The following is a 16,486-nucleotide window of genomic DNA, read 5'->3' as shown; positions in this document are numbered from 1 at the left end:
ACAGCCTAGAAAACCCAGGTCTGTGACTTAAAGTCCATGCTCTTCACCACTCTACTACACTGAAATAAAGTCAAGCATTTGGTATTAATATTTAGGATGGCTTGTCAAAATACCTTATAGTCAAGCGTCTACTTCTAAGGATTCTTTGAAAACAATTATTTTCCCCTATGCTTACTTCTTTGGAACTTTTCATTAAGAATACTTATGAAAAGTTATAGCTCTGTTCAAAGTAGTTAAATCTTTCTGGAGTGAACTTGTTCACTATATGAAAAATAATGACATAGTTAATGCTCAGCTTCCTTTGGCTTCGCTCCTAACCTACTTACATCCACTCCAGGTAAAGCATTCCACTGTCGACCTCCTGCTTGGCCTGCAGCTTAGCTTGCTGATAAACTTCTGAAGTTTCTGGTTCACAGAGACCCAGTTGCACAATATTAGGAAATGGCTGTCGTCCAAGAAGGTGCCCATTTAAAGATAAAAACTCCTGAAAATTCTCACAGACTGTGTAATCCTGTGAACAAAATGAAATCTCTCAGAAACATAACTAGAGCCAATATCTGACATTTTTTCTGTTTCTGTGATCCTATCGCTTTATAAGCTTAAATGAGACATTTTCTATATGAACTAAAACTGAATAGCCAACCATTAGGTAACAAATTATATAGAGTTCTTCTGACTTTGGAAGCATAGGGTAAAACTCTCATTGTCAAAGTGCTATTTCTTAACACATTAAAAACCACTGAACACTATTCCTTCCCAACTCTCAAACCTTAATTCCATCCATATTCCCAGAACACCCAGTTAAAAAAAAGGTAGTAAGTAGGCTCAGAAGCAAAATAATTAGAATAACCGAAGTTCAAAGTAGGGAAATTATCTTTCTTTACCCGTTCTATTCTGCCCATTCCCACTATTATACTTAGAATTAAATGTCAAAATAAAATGCCCCTTAAATACATATTTTTCATGTTAATACATACCTTTTCATCCAGTATATGCCTGTATTCCACAAATTCATGAATCAGATGAGCAGGGCCTACAAGTTCTGTTTTTGCTTTAATCCAATCCAGGGAAAACATTAAAGCACAAAGTTCCTTCAAAAAAAAAAAGGATCAGCAGCACTGTTAAAGAGGTCAAAAAATTTTAGTATACTATCATTACCCTAATAATACTGAAAGAAATTTAGCAGATATCTAGAGTTTAGGGACACAAAGGGAGTTAGTTAAAAAGAACACACCAATAGTTCCAAAGAAACATAAAATGGACCTCACACCTTAAATCAAAATAAATTTCAGATGGATTAGACATTTAAATATAAAAATTTTAACACTTAAAAAATACTAGATGACACAGGTAAGTATTTTTGTAATTTTGAGGGTAAAGGAGATCTTTGTAAACATGACAGCATTGTAAAACACCGAAAAGACAAATAGTGGTGGTACATGTGACTACATAAAAATTCAAATCTTCAATATAGTAGAAAACATATATGACAGACAATGGCTTCATACTCTGTGGAAAATTCTAACAAAATAATAAGATAAAACACCAACAGAAAAATAGGTAAAGATAACAGACAAGAGCCAATTCACAAAATCAGTACAAATGACCAAAAATTTCACCAGTAATCAAATCAAAATGACAAAGGTTTATCATTTTTTTAATATCTGATTTCTAAAAACTAAAAAAATGATAATAAGAATAGTTACTGGAATCAGAGGAAATGAACACTGTTATATACTGTTGATAGTAATATAAATTGGAGCACCTTTCTGAAATGTAGCTTGGCAATCTGTATTAAAATTTAAACTGTACACACCACTTGACCCAGAAATTCCACTTATAAGAATATATCCTAAGAAAACAATCAGACTAGTACACTTAAACAATCTAACTGTCCATCAATCAACTGGCCAATTATAATACAGCTATACAATGAAATAGTATACAGCTTTCAAATTTATGTCAATCTACATAAACTGACATAGGAAGATGGCCATGAAATATAATTAAGTTTAAAAAAGCAAGTTATAAAACTTTATTTCTACAGAACTTCAAATTCTTACTGAAAACCAGACTTACTGGACACAATGAAATGGAGGAACCCTCGAATCTAATGCCTGGAGACGACTTTTGAACCTTGCGCAAAAACTATCCCATGAAGTCATCTTCAAACTAAATCGCAATTTAGCTCAAATAAAGAATGTCTGCCTTGAGCATTGCGTTCTACTGCAGAATTACCTACGTGAGATTGAAATGACAACAGTAACTCTAAAGCACAGATGAGAACTTTAAGGGGCACAGAGTATAACTTAACAGTGGTAAGTCAACAGGGTCAGAGATACTGACAATGGTGACACGTGTATGTATGTAACTACTGTCAATGAACTGTACATGTAAAAATTGCTGAACAAGTGTGTTTTGTTGTGTATATTTTCACCAAAAAAACCACTCTATTTCTATTATGATCCCAATTTTGTTTTGAAGAGTAAGTGTATCTGAGCAGCAAAATTATCTAGAAAATGATACACAAAATCATTAGTAATGGTTGTGATCTTCATTTTCTTCTTTGTAGTTTTTTTTCTAAGCTTTTCCAATGAAAATAAACCATTACTTTTAAAATCAGAAAAAAGGCTAAACAAAAAAAAAGTAAGAAGAAGCTGAATCCTGCCATATCATCATACAATATCAAAAGTTTTAAAAAGATACATTAACCCAGTAATTCTAATTCTAGGAATTTTCCAAGGAAATAATATAAGTGAAAGATAAACAAGAATATTCATTACCATATCATAAAAGCAAAAAACTGAAAACAACTTCAATGCTCAATAAATTAGAATTTGGTTAAATAAATTTGGGCACGGACATTTATCAGAATAGCATCAATCCAATGCAGATTACTAAATGTAAACTATATTTTGCTACGTGAAAAAAAAAAAGCAGGCTACAAAACAGTACAACACTTTTATAACCTAAACCATAGAAAAATTACTAAAATACATGTGTTTTGCAAAATGTTAACATTTTGAGTAGTTAGTTGAAAGTGCATGAGATCAAATACCATCTATGTGCTGATTAAGTCTCAATTTTTATCTTTACTCCAGAGCTGTTCTCTGAAAATCTCGATTCATATATTCCTCCTCAGCATTTCCATCAACAGGTATATCAGACTTAATATGTTCAAAGCAAATTCCTAACCAGCCCCCTCAAAACAAAACAAAACACAAAAAAAACCTCGTTCCTCCCACAGACTTGCCCATCTCAGTTCATGGCAGCTCCATTCTTTCCACTGCACAAGCCTGGAGTCATCTTTGATTTTCTCTCATAATAAACATCAAGTCCCCATCAGCAAATCATGACAACTCAACCCTATATCATCACTTTCTTTCTTTCTCCTTGTCCTGGTTTCTTCTTCTTCAGAGCATGTACTACTCCCTGACATATTATAAATGGATGTGTACTCTCTGTCTACCTCTAGAATATAAGCTCCATGAAAGCAGGTAATTAGTGCCTGTGCTATATCCTCACACTGAAGAACAGGACCAGCACATAAGAGACACTCAATAAATACTTGTTGAATGAATAAATATACTTTTCCATCCTCTACTTCTCAAAGCATAAATAATAAATCCACACTACCCATAAAGGAAGGCTACCAGTAGGACAGTGAATTCATAGAAGGTTCATTTATCACAATTACTAAAACAAAGAAACAAAACAAACCATTGCCATCCAGTCAAATCTGACTCATGGCAACCCTGTGTGTGTTACACAGCAGAACCACTCCATAGGGTTCTTCTTGGCTGTAATCTTTACAGAAACAGATCATCAGGCCCTTCTTCCGCAGTGTGACTGGGTGGATCCAAACTGCCAATCTGTAGGTCAGTAGTCAAACGCAAACTGTTTGCACCACCCAGGGACCTTTTTTGCAATTACTAGGTACCTTTAAAATCACTGCAGGTAAACACGGTAACAAAGACAAAAATATTTATACAGCATTTTTATTAATAAAACAAAACCCTAATCATAGGACAAAAGGAAAGTAAGACAAAATAAAATAATTTTTAAATGCATCATCTTACTTTGTGCATACTGGCACTGGCCATGTGATAGGCCAGAAAGTTGTACCAATACATGCAATCCTCCTGATCTGGTGAAAGACGATGTAGCTGATGATGCCTTCGGAACTGAGTAATCATCTTCTTATGCAGATCCTGAAACCCAAATTGAACACTTCAAAGGCAGAAACAATTTCATAACCTAAATATCACAGTAACTTCAGCTTCTAAAACTATTAAGAATGTACAGAGAAACTCCCCACAAGATACTTATTCATTATAGACGGAAAAAACAGTAACTTTACGGTGGAAAAACCAGGCAGACACCACTTTATCCAAGTGGCCAAAGTTGGTGGCACAGTGGTTAAGAGCTATGGCTGCTAACCAAACGGTCGGCAATTGGAATCCACCAGCTGCTGCTTGAAAATCCTATGGGGCAGTTCTACTCTATCCTATAGAGACGCTATGAGTCGGAATCAACTCAACAGCAACGGGTTTGGTTTTTTTTTTTTTGGTTAATAAGAATACATGTTGACACCATGTACCCCCCAACATGATGCACTAAGAAGGGCACTACATCATTTCCGCAGTATGCTTGCCAAAAACACATAACCTCAATCTAATCATGAGAAAACATCAGACAAATCCAAATTAAAGGACATTCTACAAAATAAGTGGCCAGTACTCTTCAAAAGCTACAAGGCCATGAAAAACCAAGAAAAACTTAGGAATTTTCTAAAGGAAATGATTACTAAGGAAACACAATAATTACATGCAATGTGGGATCCTGAACAGGATCTGAACTGGAAAAAGGACACAACTGGGAAAGCTAGCAAAATAAAGTCTGTGGATTAGCCAACAGTATTGTATCAAAGTTAATTTTCTGCCTCTGATAATTATATTATGGTTATGTAAGATGTAAACATTAGGGAACACTAGGTAAAGGGTGTATTCATAGAAATACTCTAATATTTTTGGAACTTTTCTGTAAGTCTAAAATTACTTCAAAATAAAACATTAGAAAACAAGGGAATGTACAAAAGATGCAGGTACCTGAAGTTGGCTGCGATTCTTCTCTGTAAGGAAGTCTACTTGAAGATCATGTAAATAATAATGAAATGACCTTCCATTCCGATCACAGAATAAGAGAGACTTATTAACAAACTCCTGCAGTATGTCTTCAACTTCTTCAGTTTCCATGTCCCAGAGAATACATAAAACCTAGAAATCATTTAAAGCATTTAATGTGCCACAGAAGTAAAATGACCAGGACTGTAGACAAGGGATTAACATAAAAAAATCGTATCTTAAAGCCCTGAATGTTTCCATTTCATACAATGAAGCCCAACTCTTAAGATAGAAAAGAGAAGGAGAGACAGAAATAGAAGCTGGATGCTTCTCCAGCTTCACTGTAAGAAACAGGTAACTCATGGGTTTAACACAGAGCCCTTGATGGAGACTAAGAGCAGTGGGACTTCTGCACCCGGCATCCCACCACCCCATTCACATGGATCTTATCTTCCAGTATCCTCTGTAACAACATCCTCAGTATTACATCAAAGGTTACATGCCATAAATACCCAATGACGAGACTCTAAAGATTGTTGGTCCTTCTATTACCTTTGTAGGCACTTTAACATCCTTCTGAAGGATGGAAAGATCTGTGTAATAATTCTTGATGTCTTCTCTGAGCATTTCAACACTTATAGACATGGCTTCATCCAAAGCCTCATAATCATAAAACGAAGATTTCCTGATTCTCTTAAATTGCTTATTCTGAAGTTGCCTGAGGTAGTACTCCCAACGATTGGGAAAATCACGTAAAAGCGCACCAATTAAAGACACTACAAGAGGAGAACCTAAAAAAAGAAAAAAAAAGTAGTCACTGTACTATAACTGTCTCATTTTAAAATTACCACTAATTTAAGAATCAACTTACTCTTAGGAAGTAATTTCTACTGCATTTTATCCAGGGCCTTAAAATATTTATAAATTTTGGGTTCACTTCTAGGTATATTTATTCTAAGGAAATCATTAGAAATAAGAAAGATTTCATTTAAGGATATTCATTTAAAATATTTAAATATTTAAAATTGTGAAAAATCTTAAACAATGTCCAGTAGTAGTAAAATGGTGGAATAAATTAAAGTGTATCACAATATTATGTCACTGCTAAATCTGTGTTTTCAAAAAAATAGTTAATGACATAGGGAAATACTCATGATATGTTATATGAAAAGGGCAAGATTCAAAACTATGTCTATATATTATAATCTCAATATTCTAAAAATATCATATATACCTATAAAAAACTGGAAGAAATAGTCTTGATGCTAATAATTATCAGATTATGGATAATTGCTATTTTCTCTTTAGTGTTTCAAACATTTTTTAACTGTTTCAAAATACATGCATCATTTTTATAATGAATATAAATCAAGTATTTTTCCAAGTTTAAGATTTTTTTTAGGTCAGTTAACTCAAAACCAAGTATCTATTTGATAGCAGAAAGAAAAATAAGAAGTTCTAAGCATAATAACAATGGAAAAAATAATCTGAAGAATTAATAAATATAACTAAATAAAAATTTTTAATTTCTGTATGACAAAAGATACTACAAATGAAACTAAAAGGCACATAAAAAAATCAGAAAAAATATTTGCAAAAATACGTCCAAGAACTAATATTTTCAATAGTGTCTAAAACTAAATTTAAAATACTTAAATTTCAAAAGAAGCGTCAGTCAAAAGTAAAAAGTTTAACTTTACTAATAAAAAATGCAAATTAAGAAGACAACACCAGTTTTTACTTACCAAATTAGAATACTGTTTTTATAAAACCTCAACTCAAAAAAAAAAAAAATTTCTGTCTTTCACTATATTTCTTACTTTTCGACAGCAGATATCACGTCTTCATCTCACCCCTCTCGGCAGCAAGGTTCCTAACATATTGTGTGTGTTCATTAAATATTTTTTGAATGATTGAATATGTATCATTTAATGATAACAGGTATCGTTTAAGGTTATTAAGAACTTAAAACACTAAATATCCTAGGAAAATTTTTGGATGCTCATATGCTAAATATCATATTCATTAGCTTAATTTACAAAATGGAATAAATATCCCCATAACCTCCCTCATATACAAAATAAATAACTATACCTTTACATTCTCTTATAATACTATGAGCTTGTTCTGGCAAATCTGCTTTCTTCATATTAACAAAAAGGGATAAAATTTCAAGTCCTTTTTCTTTTCCTAAGCCACTCTCCACAGGAACTACATATTTAGGGCCTGCAACAAAAATTAAGACACAGTAAGTAATTTAGTATGCCATACAGACCTGGTGACCTGTTCCCGTAAAGCTTATAGCCTAGGAAACTCTATGGGACAGTTCTACACTGTCCTATAGGGTCACTATGAGTCAGAATTGACTTGACGGCACCCAACAACATATTTAAATATAACTGAATTAAAATATAAAGGTTTTGAAAAAGTGAGTTAATAATCCTTACCCATTACTGAATCTGTAACACTCTTGTCTCTGGTTGTAAGAAGAATTTGACACTGATTGTCAAAAGCTTTTAAAACCCAAGGATCCCAAACATCATCCAAGATCAAAAGAGACCTAATTAAAAAAACAAAGCAAAACAAAAATGCAATGAGTCACTAACGGCACTTATTTTAAGTTTCTTTTAAAAAAGATAATGCCACCAGGCTCTTTTAAATCTAAAAAAATAAGTAAAAAAGGGAATAGATGTCTAGTTTATGATTCTTCCTATTTTCTTTTTCCCGATAAGCTGCTTTAAATAAGAAAAAATTAGAGACTTCCCACTTCCCTGCCCACATATCCCAAATCGATACATGTTAAAGTTAAGGACCCTACAAAAAAAGGACTTTGTACAGGTAAGTATTAGTAATTTATTGATTCAACCATGCTGGAAGCTATTCCACCAGTATTCAAATACCAGCAGGGTCACCCATGGCAGAGAGGTTTCAGCTAAGCTTCCAGACTAAGACAGACTAGGAAGAAGGACCCAGCACTCTACTTCTGAATAGAATTAGCCAATGAAAACCTTAAGAACAGCAGCTGAACACTGTCTGATATAGTGCCGGAAGATGAGTCCCCCAGGTTGGAAGGACACAGTGGCTGCAACAATGGGCTCAAGCATAACAACGACTGTGAGGATGGCACAGGACCGAGCAGTGTTTCGTTCCGTTGTACACAGTGTCATTATGAGCTGGAACCGACTTGACAGCACCTAACGACATCACTTACCTAGTGCCTAAAAAGAACGACCCAACTAATGGGATTTCTCAATTCAGTCTTTAAGCCTCAAAACCAAACTGGAACTGGGCCCAAGTTAGTACTGGGATAAATCACATACACTGATGATATGTGACCACTTTTGACCTATAAAACTGGCAATTTTATATGATACAACCTAACAAAACGTACTAGTACACTAGTGGGATTCTTTTTTTTACATCTAAGAAATCAATTTGTTCATTTATAATGACAAGGTACCTTTGTGTCAATTTCTGATTGGTCTAAGAACTTTTCTAAATTTACCAAAAGAAATGGAGAAAAAATATAACTAAAACCTGATAGCATAATTATACACTAGCATCTGAATGGCACACTACTTCTGTACAGTATAAAAAAACTATTCCAGGTACCTACACAGGTTGGCAAATTGCAAAAACACACAGTAAAATGATACTGAGAGAGAAACAAAAGGATTGGCTTTATAAGCCATGATCTGATACATTTGATAGTGGTTGCAATCTTTTCCTGAACAGAAGTCACTGTCATTTTCCAAAAAAGAGGGAAGCAGGATTATATGAGAAGTTACGGAGCAAGAAAGAGGGAATGGTTAGTGGTCTCAATCCTATTCCCTCTAGGAAAATGGATACCAGTGATCATTAAAGGTGGGGGAGGGATGATGGAAGGTCCAGAGAAGACAGAAGGAAGAGAGAAGGGAGACCATCTGCAGTGGGAATGCATCAGAATACCTAGGGGGCTTTCTCCAAAAATTATTCCTCTCCCCACCCCCACCACCCCAACTCCCAGTATTCTGATATTAATCCTTCTACCAATTTGAGAACCACTGCCATACTCAGCCACTTTTACATATTAAAGTGTACTGCATCCTCTGGTACATCAGGGTGTTAAAAAAAAAAGTTCAGAGCCATTACCTAGTTCTCTCCCAATATACTATAACACTACCAAAGCATGCTTTATTCATCTTTGTACTTATAGCACTTGGCCCAGAACCCGGCACAACAATGTTGATTAAACGAACAAATGAAAGAATAAGTGCTAGATCACTAAAATCAAACTGTTGATTGAGTCTGAGGTTATACTCTTAACACAAGCAGCAACTAAGCTGCTGTCTCCCTCTTGGCTAATGAAAACTGCCAAATAGATGATAATAGTGTATGGCACATAATTATAATGGCAATTAATTAACTGATGAAAGAACAAATAACACAAACATTTAAAGTACATGGAAGTAGAAGAGTTACGTTTATATCTCTAAAAAAACTAAGAGAAGAGTCCTATTAGGAAATTCCTCCTTACTCAGCCTTTTACCAGTTACCTACATTTATTCTCTCTCTTGTTCTGTGTTAAACATTAGAAAAAGTAATGGATTCAAGGTTAGGAGCTTACACTTTTTAGCAAAGATCATGTATCTACTCAAGGAATATTTCTTCAGAGCCTACAATAGTACATATGAGACACTTTGTACGTAAGATGCAAAGCAGAGAAAGGTGGTGATCTCAGGCCAAGAGACCACCGCTATTTTTTCAATATAAAAAAGAGAACAGCAGGAAAGCAACGACTCTTTCTTAAGGGATCTACAGAACAGCAGGAAAAGGGAGTGATGTTCACACAATGTCAGTAGTTAAGCGCCTACTGTTATGTCATATACCAGCAAAATTTGACCATCCGTACCTTGGGTGTTTGTGCAGCATCAGAATGCGGAGACGGTCTTTAGCTTCTTCAATATTAAGTGGAAGCCTCTGGGAGAAACTATTATCCTGATCCAACCGTGCGCAAAGATTCTGCAGTTTCATCAGAAGCCCAGATTTATCTTGTTTCCCAACTGAAACCCAATGCACACCTCCTGGGAAACAACCTGGTGAGGAAAAGAATCAATAAACTTAAGGTCTTTGAACAGGACTCTTCCTTTGAATGATTTTATTGATAACGAGCAGATTTATTCCAATCTTCAATTTCTTCATGCCTTCAACTTCTCTTGATTTAGGCTTTAAATTTTGCTTAATAGGATGTTGTTGGGCTTTACAGCCTGAACCCAAGAGAAGTTGAAGATGCAAAGAAATATAAGACTGGAGTAAATCTGTTGCTTATCAATAAAAACCTACCAAATAAAATTTCAGTCTTTGTCCTGTGTCATTAATGACCAGTATATAGCAGAATTTCTCAATCTCAGCACTCCTGAAATTTTGGTCAAAATAATTCTTTGTTGTAAGAGACTGTCCTGTTCATTGCACAGTGTTTAGCAGCTTCCCCGGCCTCTATTCACTAGATGCCAGTAGCACTACTCCCCAGTTACAACAACCCAAAATGTCTCCAGACATTGTCAAATGCCTCCTACAGGGCAAAATCACCCCTGGTTGAGAACCACTGATGTCCAGGAACACAAAACTCACTCTTTATGCTTCTTTTATACAAACTTCGAATAAGAACTTAGGCTCAAGTCTTGACTCTACTGCCTACTAGTTATGCAATCTTTAGCAAATCACTTAACTTCGGTCTCATCATCTGTTATACTGGAATAAGACCATCTAACTCACCTATTTCAGAGTTCCTGTGAGAAACCAATGATATAAAACATGCAGAAGTGCTATGTTAACTGTAAAGGATTATAAGAGACTGGGTTTTTAGTGTTACAGAGCTCAGAAAAACCTTACAAATATTAAGCTTTGAACCATTAAGCACTATACAAAAGTGGGCATTATTATTATTACTGTTACTGTTGTTATCATCATCAAGTTACAGCATATCTTGAAATATCTTTGCTGACATATGTAGCAAGAAGCAAAAGTCAAGACTCTTAAGTCTTCATAGGCTATATGTAATCAGTTTCACATAAAATTAAAAAAATCTATATGAGGGGCCCATACGTGTAAAATACAGTAAACAGTGGCATTAGAGCATACCAGTGGCATTAACCATAAGATTTCTATTTATTTGATCTTAAAAGTATAAGTAAAAAGTACAACAAAAGGCAATTTATCTGTTGGTATTCACAAATAATTAAATACAAGGAATCACTAGTGTAAAAACTTAAATCATCCAAAAGAAATACTTGTACATGTGCACAAAGATCTGTGTATGACAGATACTTACTGGTACTATTCGAAGGTTTCTACATATATTAATTCATTTAACCCTCACAGCACACTACCAAGCAGACAGTATTATCATCCCCACTTAGAGATGAGGAAACTAAAGTATAAGGAAAAAAAAAACCAAATCCACTAACGAGTTGATTCTGACTCGTAACCGAGGTACAGAAAAGGTTAATTAATTTGTCCAAGGTTACACAGCTAATTAATTTGTCCAAGGTTACACAGAGCTGGGATTCAACCCTCCAGCATCAATGCTCAATTTCTACACTATTCTGCCTCCTGTCTACAACAGGCAACAGCTAGAAACAACCTGCAATGTCCAGAATAGCCTCCTTTCTCACTGCAGGCTTCCCAAGCATAAGGCAGGTTCACTGAGGAAGAAGAGAGTCTTCATCTATAAATAAAATTTGGAATATTAAATAGAATTTGACAGTTTAATTATTGAAGTGAGATTGCTTTTGTACCCTGAAGTGACCTGGAGACTCTGAATCTGTACTAGGTCAAGGAAAGAACTGGTCCCACCAGACAGGTTTGAACAGCCAATGAGGGGAAAGAATAAAATTGTTTTCTAATCATGCTCTACAAATCCCAATGCAATGGCCACATTCACTAAATAAATCCAGTAAAAGTAACAAGGTTTATGATTACAAATTTAAATTGGAACTCAGCTGGGTGATTTTCTCCAGCAAAGAGGGAATAATAGTCTGGAGGAAGCAACAGGGAGCAAGGAGGAATACCTACTCCATCTTCTGACATGGAGAAAGTGTCAGCTTTCACCCAAGATACAGTTCTATAAGGCCAGGCAGAGGAGGGAACTAGAGAGCCAAGAGTACGCGTAAGGGATAAATGAATACAGGCAATAAAATCTGGGCTCAAGTCTAGGAGGGGGCTGATGAGATAAATAGCAAGAATATTATGTAATCAATGGATGAAAAGTCTTGATACGTCTAAGAACCGTAGCAGTGAACCTGAAGAATAGGAGAATAGGTGGAGACAGGTAAAGGGTAGAATGTTTAGTATAAAGATTTCAAAAGTGGTATAACTTTGCAAAACGGATGAGAAAACATGATCTGTCTATACACTGCCTACAAGAGACACACCTTAGACTTAAAGACACAAACAAACTAAAACTCAAAAGATGGAAAAATATATCAAGCAAACAACATTCAAAAAGAGCAGGAGTGGCAATATTAATCTCTGACAAAATAGACTTTAAAGTAAAATCCATCACAAAGGATAAGGAAGGACACTATATAATGATTAAAGGATCAGCACACCAGGAGCAGGATATAATTATAATAAATATTTACGGACCCAACGACAGGGCTCCAAAATACATAAAACAGACTCTAACGGCATTGGAAAGAGAGATAGACAGCTCCACAATAGTACTGGGAGACTTCAACACTCCACTTTCAGTGAAGGACAGAAAATCCAGAAAGAAGCTCAACAAAGACATGGAGGAGCTAAATGCTAGTCAACCAACTTGATCTCATAGACATATACCGAACACTCTACGCAACAGGAGCCAAGTATACTTTCTTTTCCAACGCACATGGAACATTCTCCAGAATAGACCACATATTAGGCCATAAAGCAAACCTTAACAGAATCCAAAGCGTGGAAATATTACAAAGCATCTTTTCTGATCATAAAGCCATTAAAGTAGAAATCAACAACAGAAAAAGAAAGAAAAAAACATTAAACACCTATAAACTGAACAAGACCTTGTTCAAAAACTACTGGGTTATAAAAGAAAGTAAGGATGGAAGAAAGAAATTCATACAATCAAACGAGAATGAAAACACACCTTACCAGAACCTTTGGGACACAGCAAAAGCAGTGCTCAGAGGTCAGTTTATAACAATAAGCGCACACATCCAAAAAGAAGACAGGGCCATAATCCAAACGTTAACCCTACAACTGGAACAAGCAGAAAGAGAGCAGCAAAAGAAGCCCTCAGGTGCCAGAAGGAAGGAAATAGTAAGAATTAGAGCAGAATGAAATGAAATAGAGAACAGAAATACAACTGAAAGAGTTAACAAGCCCAGAAGCTGGTTCTCTGAAAAGATCAACAAAATTGATAAACCATTGGTCAAACTGACAAAAGAAAAATAAGAGAGGAAGCAGATAACCCATGTAAGAAATGAGATGGGTGTTATCACAACAGACCCAACCAAAATTAAAAGAATCATAAAAGAATACTATGAAAAATTGTACTCTAACAAATTTGAAAATCTAGGGGAAATGGACAAATTTCTAGAAACTCACTACCTACCTAAACTAACACAGAGGTAAAACAACTAAATAAACCTGTAACAAAAGAACAGATTGAAAAGGTAAATAAAAAACTCCCAACAAAAAAAACCCCTGGCCCAGATGGCTTCACTAAAGAATTCTACAAAACTTTAAGGGACGAGTTAACACTACTACTACTAAAGGTATTTCAGAGCATAGAAAAGGACAGAATACTCCCAAACTCATTCTATGAGGCCAGCATAACCCTGATCCCCAAACCAGATAAAGACACCACAAAAAAAAGAAAATTACAGACCAATATCCCTCATGAACATTGACGCAAAAATCCTCAACAAAATTCCGGGCAATAGAATTCAGCAACATATCAAAAAAATAATTCACCATGATCAAGTGGGATTTATACCAGGTATGCAAGGATGGTTCAACCTTAGAAAAACAATCAATGTAATCCATCACGTAAATAAAACAAAAGACAAGAACCACATAATCTTATCAATCGATGCAGAAAAGGCATTTGACAAAGTCCGACACCCATTTCTGATAAAAACTCTCAACAAAATAGGAATAGAAGGGAAATTCCTCAATATAATTAAGGGCATTTACCCAAAGCCAACAGACAACATCATCTTAAATGGAGAGACTTTGAAAGCATTTCCCTTGAGAATGGGAACCAGACAAGGATGCCCTTTATCACCACTCTTACTCAACACTGGGCTGGAGGTCCTAGCCAGAGAAATTAGGCTAGAAAAAGAAATAAAGGGCATCCAGATTGGTAGGGAAGAAGTCAAAGTATCTCTATTTGCAGATAATATGATCTTATACACAGAAAACCCCAAAGAATCCACAAGAAAACTACCCGAAATAACAGAAGATATCAGCAAAGTTTCAGCATACAAGATAAACATACAAAAATCAGTGGGATTCCTCTACACCAAAAAAAGAACACTGAAGAGGAAATCACCAAATCAATATCATTTACAATAGCTCCCAAGAACATAAAATACTTAGGAATTAATCTAACCAGAGATGTAAAAGACCTATACAATGAAAACTACATGACATTACTGCAAGAAACCAAAAGAGACCTGCGTAAGTGGAAAAATACACCTTGCCAATGGATAGGAAGACTCAACATTGTGAAAATGTCAATTCTACCCAAAGCGATCAACAGGTACAATGCAATATCAATCCAAATTCCAACAGCATTTTTTAATCAGATGGAAAAACAAATCACCAACTTCACCTGGAAAGGGAAAAGGCCCTGGATAAGTAAAGCATTACTCAAGAAGAACAACAAAGTGGGAGGCCTCACACTACCTGATTTTAGAACCTATTATACCACCACGGTAGTCAAAACAGCCTGGTACTGGTACTACAACAGATATACAGACCAGTGAAACAGAATTGAGAATCCACACATAAATCATCTACCTATGAGCACCTAATATTTGACAAAGGCCCGAAGTCTGTTAACTGGGGAAAAGGCAGTCTCTTTAACAAATGGTGCTGGCATAACTGGATATCTATCTGCAAAAAACTGAAACAAGACCCATACCTCCCACCATGCACAAAAACTAACTCAAAATGGATCAAAGACTTAAATACAAAATCAAAAATGATAAAGATCATGGAAGAAAAAATAGAATCAATGCTAGGAGCCCTAATACATGGTATAAACAGAATACAAACCATAAGTAACAACATACAAATACCAGAAAAGAAACTAGATAACTGGGAGCTCCTAAAAAATCAAACACTTATGCTCATCAAAAGACTTCACCCAAAGAGTAAAAAGACAACCTACACACTGGGAAAAAAATTTTGGCTATGACAAATCCAGTCAGTGTCTAATCTCTAAAATCTACAAGATACTACAACACCTCAACAATAAAAAGACAAATAACCCAGTTAAAAAATGGGCAAAGGATATGAACAGGCACCTCACCAAAGAAGACATTCAGGTGGGTAACAGAAACATGAGGAATGCTCACGATCATTAGCCATTAGAGAAATGCAAATCAAAACTACAATGAGATATCATCTCACCCCAATAAGGCTGGAATTCATCCAAAAAACACAATAAATATTGGAGAGGTTGTGGAGAGACTGGAACATTTACACACTGTTGGTGGGAATGTAAAATGGTACAACCACTCTGGAGATCAATTTGACGCTTCCTTAAAAAGCTAGAAATGGAGGTACCATACGATCCAGCAATCCTGCTCCTTGGAATACATCCTAGAGAGATACGAGCCGTCACACGAATAGATATATACACACCCATGTTCACTGCAGCACTGTTCACAACAGCAAAAAGATGAAAACAACCTAAGTGCCCATCAACGGATGAATGGATAAACAAATTATGGTATATTCACCCAATGGAATACTACGCAGCAATAAAGAACAATGAAACCATGAAACATAACACGGAGGAATCTGGAAGGCAGTACGCTGAGTGAATTTCAGTCAGTCGTGAAAGGACAAATATTGTAAAAGACCATTATTATAAGAACACAAAAAAACATTTAAACACAGAAGAAAACATTTTTTGATGGTGACAAGATGGGCAGGGAGGGAGAAGGGTATTCACTAACTAGACAGTAGACAAGAATTATGTTAGGAGAGAAAAACGGCGCTCTAGGCAGAAGCACCACGCTGTCCCTCCACAGCAAAGATCCGAAAAACTAAGCTGAACAGAGAATACAACAATCCTGAAACCCTAAAACATCAAATGAAGAGATAAAGAACTCAGCCTAGCACCAAATGGAGTGATAAAACTGACAGAGAAC

The 16,486-nt window shown here is 35.4% G+C and overlaps 1 protein-coding gene across 9 annotated transcripts in view; it reads right to left on the bottom strand.

Moving 5' to 3' along the window:
• The window catches only part of APAF1 (apoptotic peptidase activating factor 1), a 99,670-nt gene that overhangs the window by 58,762 nt on the left and 24,422 nt on the right, over positions 1 to 16,486 (bottom strand). For 8 of the 9 annotated variants that reach the window (XR_002824832.1, XR_002824833.1, XM_023735744.1 and 5 more), the window contains exons 5-12: positions 10,015 to 10,198; positions 7,571 to 7,683; positions 7,218 to 7,349; positions 5,676 to 5,914; positions 5,109 to 5,276; positions 4,080 to 4,211; positions 978 to 1,091; positions 327 to 511 (exon numbers count right to left, since the gene is read on the bottom strand). Coding sequence is in view for 7 of the 9 variants with exons in the window: in XM_023735744.1 (XP_023591512.1) it covers positions 327 to 511; positions 978 to 1,091; positions 4,080 to 4,211; positions 5,109 to 5,276; positions 5,676 to 5,914; positions 7,218 to 7,349; positions 7,571 to 7,683; positions 10,015 to 10,198 (1,267 nt within the window). In the remaining 2 variants the exon portion in view is untranslated. Of the gene's footprint in view, positions 1 to 326; positions 512 to 977; positions 1,092 to 2,104; positions 2,239 to 4,079; positions 4,212 to 5,108; positions 5,277 to 5,675; positions 5,915 to 7,217; positions 7,350 to 7,570; positions 7,684 to 10,014; positions 10,199 to 16,486 lie in introns of those variants that run through there. The other variant, XM_023735749.1, reaches the window with a different exon arrangement.

This window comes from Trichechus manatus, unplaced genomic scaffold (assembly GCF_000243295.1).
Source record: "Trichechus manatus latirostris isolate Lorelei unplaced genomic scaffold, TriManLat1.0 scaffold00081, whole genome shotgun sequence".
NCBI lineage: Eukaryota > Metazoa > Chordata > Mammalia > Sirenia > Trichechidae > Trichechus > Trichechus manatus.
The sequence above is the reverse complement of the archived record's forward strand: the minus strand, read 5'-3'. Positions and strand labels throughout refer to the sequence as shown.